This window comes from Mus pahari, chromosome 9 (genome assembly GCF_900095145.1).
Source record: "Mus pahari chromosome 9, PAHARI_EIJ_v1.1, whole genome shotgun sequence".
In the NCBI taxonomy this organism is placed as follows: domain Eukaryota; kingdom Metazoa; phylum Chordata; class Mammalia; order Rodentia; family Muridae; genus Mus; species Mus pahari.
Window position 1 is genome coordinate 27,680,073 of NC_034598.1, and position 9,918 is coordinate 27,689,990.

General features: G+C 52.7%; 2 protein-coding genes across 2 annotated transcripts in view; one reads left to right on the top strand and one right to left on the bottom strand.

Annotated features, from left to right (window-relative positions):
• Tacr2 (tachykinin receptor 2) overlaps window positions 1-1,288 on the top strand; it is a 15,244-nt gene extending 13,956 nt beyond the window's left edge. The window contains exon 5 of the mRNA XM_021205489.1: window positions 367-1,288. Coding sequence (XP_021061148.1) covers window positions 367-583 — 217 coding nt within the window. The 3' untranslated portion in view covers window positions 584-1,288. The remainder of the gene's footprint in view (window positions 1-366) is intronic.
• Window positions 1,289-3,526: 2,238 nt separating this feature from the next.
• The window catches only part of Hk1 (hexokinase 1), a 70,329-nt gene continuing 63,937 nt past the window's right edge, over window positions 3,527-9,918 (bottom strand). Inside the window, exons 15-18 of the mRNA XM_021205486.2 lie at window positions 9,683-9,866; window positions 8,505-8,660; window positions 6,041-6,274; window positions 3,527-4,489 (exon numbers count right to left, since the gene is read on the bottom strand). Of these exons, the coding sequence (XP_021061145.1) occupies window positions 4,342-4,489; window positions 6,041-6,274; window positions 8,505-8,660; window positions 9,683-9,866 (722 nt within the window). The 3' untranslated portion in view covers window positions 3,527-4,341. The remainder of the gene's footprint in view (window positions 4,490-6,040; window positions 6,275-8,504; window positions 8,661-9,682; window positions 9,867-9,918) is intronic.

The following is a 9,918-nucleotide window of genomic DNA, read 5'->3' on the forward strand; positions in this document are numbered from 1 at the left end:
CTCTGTAGACCAGGCTGGCCTCGAACTCAGAAATCCACCTGCCTCTGCCTCCCGAGTGCTGGGATTAAAGGCGTGCGCCACCACGCCCGGCTCTTCCCTTCTTTCCAAGGCACAACGGCACCACTTAGCCACCTTGAACCTTGATGCCATCTTTCTTGCCCATGCCTAGGAAGTACTGATGTTACATACATGTTCCCGGTGTCTCTGGCTGCTCCAAAAACCTAAATCCATACAAGTGTGCATCTCTCCACACAGAGTTGTCAGTAGACTCTTCAAAGTGAGGCTCCTTTGTAAGGAGCAGCCACATGGCCGACGGCTCCTGTACCCCTAGCTCCCTTGCTTAAAGTGACTCTCCACCCTCGGCAGGTTTCGGTCTGGATTCAGGCTTGCTTTCCGGTGCTGCCCCTGGGGGACGCCAACCGAGGAAGACAGGCTGGAGCTGACTCACACTCCGTCCATCTCCAGGAGAGTCAACCGGTGTCACACCAAGGAGACGTTGTTCATGACAGGGGATATGACTCACTCCGAGGCTACCAATGGGCAGGTTGGGAGCCCCCAAGATGGGGAGCCTGCTGGACCCTGAAGTCTTGAGCTTGTCTGTAGGGCCCAGGCTTAGCCCCCTTTGAGAAGCAGCTGATGGAAAAGCCCTTACATAACAGCTTGTCCCTCACCCCATCCTTCAACACACCAATAGAAAACAAACAAGACGGTGCTCGGAGCGCCACAGGCAATGCTGATACAAAGAGCTCGGAGTTCAGACACCTGTCATGGGCATCCCAGCGACCGGGGAAGGGGCCAGGAAGACTGGGAACCAATATTTGGCCGATCCAGGAGCTGCAAAGTGAGATGTCTCCCTGGAGAATAGAGAGGGGCGGAAAAACTGGATCTCAGGGAAGAAAATACCTGTCATAATGAGAAAGGCAGCTGAAGGTTGGTGACATGGCTCAGCAGTGGTAAAGCCACTCTCTGCTAAGCCTCGTGACCTAAGTGCAGTCCCTGGAACCCACACAGAAGGAAAGAACCAACTCCTGCAAGCTGTCCCCTGACCTCCCCAAGTGTGTGTATGCACGTGTGTGTGCATGTATATCTGCACATGTATGCACACACACCCATGCACACGTGCCTGTGCACATACAATGTTAAAGAGAAAGAAGGTGACAGCTCTAGTCTTAGGGTCACAGGAAAAGGTGGGGACTGTGGCAGCCCGCAGAGGACAAGGACCCAAGGGAAACTCAGCTGCTTCACTCTGGAACACAGTTGCCAGGTTTTTCGAATAAAGCCTGAGATCCATATATATGTATACGTTTATGTGTATGTACACATGTATCTATATATGTATATATGTATACACACACATATATATGTATATACATACACACACACACACACACACACACACACAGAGGGTGGAGGCAGTTAACAGTCCAGAGGAACCTCAGCTGAGATATAAGTCACTCTGACCCCCTGCTTGATGGCAGGATTGCCCTGAGACTCGGTGGAAGCGATGCCTTCAAACCAGCAGACCACATTCAGCTTAACGCTCAGTAAATAGTAACCACGATGCCTCACACTGCATCTGCTGTTAGGACACAGAAGCACCTACAAGTCGAGAACACAGCCCCCACATGCAGGTGAAGCACACCGGTGGTCCCAGTTCTAAGAACTCCTGGCCCAGGCTGCTCCAGGACTATCTATCTCCCTGCTCGGTGGTGACTCATTTGCCGCCTGCCCAGTGCCCTCTGAAAACCAAATAAGCTGTAAACATGTGTTCAAGGTTTAATGTCATCTGAGCTCCCCCAGAGTTCACGGTGCCCCCAATAAAGGGCTCTGATGTCACTGAGAGCTGCAGTGGTGACCGGGACATCACAGAGTGTTGGGAAATCCACCAAAGGGTGGGGATGAACCCCTAACTGCAGACCTAGGATGGGCAAATGGTCCAGGCAAGGTTTAAGGTTCCACCATCTTGAGAGGGGCCCCAGCAGTCATTTTGTCTCTTTGGACTGCCCCCATGTTCATGAGCTAGAGTAAAGTGTATGCCCTCATCTCGTCCAGAGGCTGAGGAGACGGAGGTAAGGCTTCCTGAGGTGGGGGAGGGGAAGAGGGAGGACGCAGTGAGAAGGGGTTGGACTCAGAGGAATGTGGGTAGCTGAGATGGTGACTTCTTATTCCAGGTACACACTGACAGGGGAAAGGGCATGGAGGCACGGGGATGAGTGTCAAAACAGGACCGGTAGGAGGGAGAAGACCCAGGGTCCGTGAAATAGCCAAGCCAGCTTCCAGTTTAGCAGCCACCCACCCTTACGGCCACTCTGCTCCCACAGAGGCAACGTTCACTTCCCTGGGGGCTTGGTTTTCAATCTTTGTGGATGTTCAATTCTTTAGGCATTCAAATCTTGGTTTGTCCAAAGAAAAGAGCTCAGAAAGAACCCAGATGACTGTCAGCACCCTGTATCCAGAGATTAAAGAAGGTTGTGGGAACACATGATGCAATGCCAGAGCCCTTGGAGGTCCAAAAGGAGTGAGTTCTGTTTTCTTCACTATTGACAGCTAGAGTTTTCGTTCACCCGATGGCCACCGAGTGGGATGGTCACTTTAGGCTGGCCTACACTCACCTTACTGTAATGGCCTCTGATTCTCTTCACTCCTTTAGCCCATGGTTCCTATCGGGGGTCCTGCAGATGGCCGCCTCTCTCAGAATTTTACTGTAGCCTCCCCTGACCTGGCTTCAGAAGTCTGTCTCATGGGAGTATTCTGCCTGTCTGCCTGCCTGCCTGCCTGTCTCTCTGTCACATACCCACACACACATAGTCCATTCCCCCCTAACCTGCCCCCTTCTCAGCACCTGCCAGTCTCTGAGAAGGATGGACTGAAAGGGTCTTAGAGGAACATAGATAGGCAGGGAAAGCAAAGGCAGGCTCCCTGAAATGGCAGCTTCTAGTTCCCAGAAAATCTTGCCAGGGGGAGGCGTGAGGGTGGATAACTAGAAAGGACCAATAGGGAGAAGGGAGGGGGCCCAGCAGCTCTTCAGAATCCCCAAGCCAGACCTCGAAAACCCCTGGACAACTCTCCAGCACCCTTGTTACACAGTCTCCTCACTACCCCAGCCAGCCCCAGGTCAAGTTCACTGCTCCCAACAAGTAAAGGGCACAGACGATCATTTCCCGGCCGTGAGGATGGGGCTTAGGAAGTACATGACAGGTGCTGGGACATTGGGTCAGGCCAGAGGCTACTGTGTGACATTTTGAAATAGAGATACCCTTGTCTGAACCAGCTCTGGGGGCTGGAGACTTATTTTTATTGCTTCACTTCATTTGGGATGGGCTCCCTTGTTGGATGGGCTTGCCTGAAACTCTGTAGCCAAGGAGGGACTTGAATTCACTCCTCCTTTTCCCCAAATGCTGGGACTACAGGCATACCTGGGAAGATTTGAAGCTTTCTCCCAGACCCAGGAGTCCATAAAGCCCCTAGTGTGGCTGTCACCATATGCTAAGCCCGCGCCCCCACCCCAGGGAAACACCACTCCGACTTTTGAATCAGTACAAAGTTTACTAGACTTACGACAATGGCTCACTAAAGCGATGGGAGATTCCAGTGATGGCGTTGTTTTGTGGGTTGGTTTTTCCTAGCAAGATGGAGACAAGATGTTTTCCCCACAGGTCTGCCCACCTAAGTGCACCCCTACCACCCCCACCCCTACCATCACGAGACAGAACAAAATGCAAGACTGTCAATAATGTGGCTAGGACTGGCTCCACGGACGGACACACAACTCAGTGGCATCGATACATCCAGATGGGATGGCAGGCTGCGGCGGGTGCGGGGAGGGGAAAGGGAACAGCAGTGCCATGTCCACACTCGCCCTTCAGGCCACGCCCCTGTGGGCAGGAGTCCGGCAGTGTCTGCTGGTGATAACACACTTCACACGGGGGTTGGGGGGAGGAGGGAGGCGACTCCACGGATGGGCTTGGAAGGGCCCAGAAGACGAGTCCAAGAGGGGGTCGCTCTTTCCTGGCTGGACGTCTGCGGTAGACGTGGGTGCCGCTACGTTCACGCATGGGCAGTGCATGGCCAGGTCGAACTTGAATCATGCAAAGTGGCAGGGCGGGGGTGAGGGGTCCAGGCGAGAGATCAGATCATCAACAGCACGCACGCGCTCTGGGTGGTATTCTATGTGATGCTCCGTTACTGCGGTCCCCTTCCTCCCTCGGCGGCAGAGTGGGTGCCGGCGGCGTTGGGTCTCCCAGCCGGGCTTGCTGGGTGGAACACGGGGGTGTGTGGTCGTCGGCTCTAGAGAGGAGTGCTGGAAGGGTGGCGGGCTGGGGGCTGGGAGGATCCTGGCTCTTAGGCGTTCGTAGGGTCTCCTCTGAGCCGCACGCCCACAGCTGTGATAAGGGCGGCCCCCTTGCCGCTGCCGTCTTCAGACAGGAGGAAGGACACGGTACACTTTGGTGACAGTTCCTTCACTGTTTGGTGCATGATTCTGGAGAAGCTGCAAAGGCGAAAGGCGGGGGAGAGAAGGTCAGAGGAAGATGAGGCTCGAGAACCGGGGTTGACTGAAATTAGAAAGATGTGCTAGAGAATGGGTGAGAGGGGGCTGCAAACCCAGCTCACTCAGGCGATACCTCAGCCGGCAGAGCGCCTGCCTCAGCACGCAGGAGGCCCAGGCCCCTGAATCTGAGTCCCAGTGCTAGAGAGGTGGAGGCAGGGAAGATCATACATTCAAGGTGACCCGCAGCTATATATTAAGTTTGAGGCTAGCCTGAGCTACATGACTCTGCCTCAAAAATACACAACAAAAAATTGTATAATAATTCTGTCTTAACATGGCTAGGACTGATAACATGATACTCAATCACATAATTTCTAGCCCAGTCAGGAGCCGGATTCTATGAGGTACAGTGCAGTCCAGAGCAGCTTCAAACTCCCTCAGATGCCTGGCTTATGTTGTACTTCGGGAAGAACCCAGAGCTTCATGCGTAGAGGCAAGCGCTCTACCCACTGAGCCATGTCACCGATGGGTACAGCTTCTAAGTGATAGCTCCACGCCATAGCCACAAGGTTAATGGGTAAATGTCTCCGGGGCACTGGGTCAGACTGTAGCCCAGTTGGGCTAAGATGGTCTCTGGTAGCTTATAGTGTTGTTCTTACTGGTAAGGGGATGTGGTTGCTAATTGTGGTTGTCAACTTGACTGCATCTGGAATTAACTAAAACCCAAGCATTGGGCACACCCGTGCGGGAGTTTTCTTGCCTGGATTATTTGAAGGGGCAGGGAAGAATCCCCCTAAATCTGGGTCACACCTTCTGGTGACAGCCCCCAGAAAAGGACATACATGGAAGGAAGCTTTTACTTTTTTGCCTGTTCCCTGCCCCCACTCCCATTGGCAAGTTCATCTACCCTGTTGCTGGGGCATCCCTTCTCACTGGTACCCAAGATGACTACTTCGGGATTCCAATGCAGACGGAAGATGCCAGCCTCCTGGACTGAAGAACCATAAGATTCTTGGCCTTTCTGTTGGGAGGCAGCCATTGTTGGACTAGCTGGACTGACGATGGCTCTACTTTGAATATAGATTCATTCTGTCAGGTCCCTTCCTCTATAGAATGCTAACTAATGCACAGGGCTTCTGTTCAGATGTGGTCACTGTCCCTAAGACACCAGCTTTGGAACGTACGGTGGGTTCAAGTACAGGGCTTATGATTCTGATTAAAAGGTTCCTCCCTGCCACAGAGCCCGGGCCTACCCTGCTCCTGTTCTGCCTCGCTCTGAATTTCTTTTTACCAAGCACAGCTGGCCAATGCACACACTCATAGCACAAACACAGACACACCTCAGAGGGCCAAAGGGAAGCAAGGAAAGTTCCACCCCTGTGAGCCAGCCCAGCCGAAGCCCTCCTCTGGCTCTCCAAAGTACTAGGGCTACTCATCGTCTCAGGCTCCTGTCCCCAAATGCCCCAGGCAACTGTGCCTCCGTGAGGAACAACTGTGTCGACACCCTGTGATCCTCAACCAACTCCCCAGCCAGGAGGAAGCCATACTCACTGTGGATGGAGTTTGTAGAGCGTCCCGTCCACGCCCACGGTTACATTCAGGTGGTCTAGGCCTCTGTTCTCTCGGATCTTTTCCACCACGGCGGCCATGCCGGCACCACACAGCTGGGCCGCCCGCTTGGACACCACCCCACACACGGTCTTGACCAGGATACTGTCGTCGCACGTGCTGTTTAGACCCAGCTGCTGAAGGATGGCCCGCACCTGGAGCAGCGCTAATCGGTCACTGCAGAGGAAAAAAGCCAGTGAGCTGGATGGAGTGGGCCCACAGAACCCTTGGAACAAGGACGGGTCCAAAGCATTCTGCTTGTCTATGAATGACATCCTAGGGGTTTATTGCCCTTCTAAATAGATTAAAAGAATACACACACACACACATTTGTAGGTAGGTGTGTCTATGTATACGCCACAGGTACCCAAAGAGGCCAGAGGAGGGTGTCCAATTCCCTGCATGTAGAGCTATAGGAAGCTGTGACTTGCCTGATTGTGTGAGCTGAGAAACACACTGTGGACCTTCAGAAGGGGCGAGAGCCGTCTCTCCTGCCTTCGGCTTCTAATTGTGTATGTCTGTGTGCATGCGTTACAGGTTCCTGCGGCAGCCAGAGGCATGTGAGCCCCTGGAGCTGGAGGTACAGGTGGCTGCAAACAGCCTGAACGAAGTGCTAGGAACCAAACTCAGGCTCCTAACCAATGAGCAGTCTTCTCTCCGGCTCACCGCTTAAACCAGTGGCTCTTTCTCTTTTTAAAAAAGATTTATTTACATGAGTACACTGTAGCTGTCTTCAGACATACACAGAAGAGGGCATCAGATCTCATTACAGATGGTTGTGAGCCACCATGTGGTTGCTGGGAATTGAACTCAGGACCTCTGGAAGAGCAGTCAGTGCATGCTCTTACCCGCTGAGCCATCTTGCCAGCCCTAAACTAGTGATTCTTAATGGGTTGTGACTCATTGGAAGTCTAGTGACCCTTCCATGGGGGGGTCACTTAAGACCATCAGTAAACACAGGTATTTACACTATGATTCATAACAGTAGCAAAATTACAGTTATGAGGGAGCAATGAAAATAATTTTATGGTGGTGGTGGGGTGTCACTACAACATGAGGGACTGTATTAAAGGGTCGCAGCATTAGGAAGATTGAAGACTGCTGTTTTGGATTTTGGTGGTGGTGGTGGTGGTAGTATTTTTCATGACAGGGTTCCTCTGTGTAGCCCTGGCTGACCTGGAACTCACTCTGTAGACCAGGCTGGCCTGGATTCATCAATCCGCCTGCTTCTGCCTCCAGAGCGCTGGGATTAAAGGCATGGGCCACCTGCTAGACTACAGAAATTAAAGCTCTTCCTAGTCCCAGCGACCCCAGGAAACGCCATTACCTTCTTTTCTCTCCCTCTTCCTCCTCTGAGAGAGGGGGCCGTCCAAGGTGACCTAGGGGCTCACTGGCTTTCTGCTTCACCTCGCCGCCCAGCTAGAACAGGTCACATTGAAACTGTAATTTCCTACGGCCTGTGACAGCAGGGCTAGGAGGTGGCTCAGCAGGGACAGCACCGGTTATGAAAGTCCAGTGAACTAAATCTGACACCAGAAGCGCCCCCACAGCAAGAGAAGGGGCTAGCCGAGGGAGCGGCCCCTCTCTTGGCCAGGAGAAAGGAGTCCTCTGACTGACGTGTGTGTGTGTGTGTGTGTGTGTGTGTGTGTGTGTGTGTGCGCGCGCGTGCACACACACACACACACACACACACACACGAAGTAATTGTTTTAAAGCCCCTTGTCACCACACCTTGGCTTAATTTGCATTATTCTGAGTCAGCCAAAATGGCCTTTGTCCCCTTGCATATGAATGTCCTAGTGTACCCAGGGCTTTCCCTTCTCCTAGTAAACTGAAAGCTGAGATAAGACTGGCTAGCCTTTCTCAAGGACTTGTGTATATGCAATTGTACACGCACTGCATGTACGAAGTCACTACCTTGGTCTGCATTTGAGACAAGATCTCAAATAGCCGAGGCTAGCCCCAAATTCATCACGTAGATGAGCTGGGCCTATAACTCCAGATCCTCTGGCCCGTACCTTTATACCAAGCTTTCATCATCCCCAAGAGGAGGAAATGGGAAACTGAGGCACTCTTGGAAGCACAGTCGAGGACAGGGAGGCTCATGGGGTTGGAACTGTTGGGATCTGTACCCCCAGCCCCCACCATGCTTCTGCCTCTTGTCACATACACAGCAAATGTTTTCCTCAGTGTACTATTTGCACCCCCCCCCCCATGCCAATCTTAAAAAGGCCTTACAGAACTATGGAGCTCTGTAATACTCCAATGGAATATTACTCAGCCCTAAAAAGGGAGGACCCAAAGTGGATGAGCCTCAAAAATACTCTGCCTAGTGAAGTACTCCAAACACGAGTCTGGAGTTCGCTGTAAGCAATATGGTGCTCAGAAACCCCTTCTCCCTACTCACCTCTCGATCTGAGAGAGAAACTTGGTCTCAAAGATGCCTCGGGTCTTGAGTGGCTCGGAGATCTGTCCCCGGAAGAGGAAGCCTTTCTTGGTGAAGTCAATCAGGATGTTACGGACGATCTCCCCCAGGTACATCCCACTGATCATCTTCTCAAACCTGGGTGGGGAGGAAGGGAGGGCACTGAGCAGGACGACTGCTTGCCCTGGGTCCAACTCCGGACCTGTGATGGCCAGCCAAGGGTATGATCTCGGTCACATGCCTGTCCTGTGCCCCCCCCCCCCAAAGCAGGCTGACAGGGGCTAAGAAGCCCTCCGCCCCCCCCACACTGATGCCCCCTGCAGTCACAGAAAGCCGTGCTAGGTGGCTTCCTTGGTTGTCTTTGCCTGGTCCATTCCATTCCACTCTCAGCCACGAGCCACACCCCAGAGAGGGTCACCCCAGACTGGCACTCTTCCAGGCCCAGGCTCTCTCTCACCTCACCCTTCCACAGAGCATACACAAGGCTCCCCCTCTCTAGACACCACCACAGTGACTCCTGGATCTGAGAAGACAGGAAGCGAGTGTCTCGCCTAGATCCCAGCCCAGTACAAGGCCCTTAGCGGTTTCTCAGTGGCGTCTTAAATGGACAGAGAAAGTCCTTTGGTTTTTGTATGCATATATTGATGGCTTTGGTTGGTTGGTTGGCTTTTGATGGTTTTGTGGTTAACAGCATGGGGCAAGTCGGGTGAGCTCCAACACTTTCAAGATTAAACTGAAGCCAATTTATTTTCCAAAGGACATAACTCAGACCGTCTCGTCCTGGTTATGCCAATGAACAAGAACCGTATTCTTGGGAGATGGGGAGAGTCACCTTATTGCTAAGTGGCTACTGCCCTTTAGGAACCAATGTGACCTGAGTTCCAAAACTTCGAGCAGCCACAAGGGGACGCGGGATCTTGTAGTGAGAAGGGAGTCGACCTCACCCACCAAAGGAAGTCCTTTGAGGCATAGCTAAACTCTTTCAGTCCCCAGAGGGCAAACTAGGCAGCGTGTCTACTGTCACAGTCACTTCTAGGAATAATCCTATCCTATACCAGGAATCAAAAACCTAATTATACCAAAGGGGTGGGCTTCCAAGCCCCCGTGCAGCCGTAGAATCCAGCCATCCCCCTCACAGGCACTCAACGGGCTGTGGTTACCTTTGTTTCCCATTGTTTAGAGAATATTCGTCCACCACTCTGTCGAAGTCTGTTCTGATGTCATCCAGACAGCCGTTGTCACCAAAGGCACCCCACTCCATGTTGATGCACATCTGGCCCTGGTTCCCCTCCACCATCTCCACGTTCTTCATCTCCTCCATGTAGCAGGCATTGCTGCCAGTCCCTAAAACACAGGGGCAGAAGGAAATGATGAGGCTGGCACTGGGGGGGGGGGG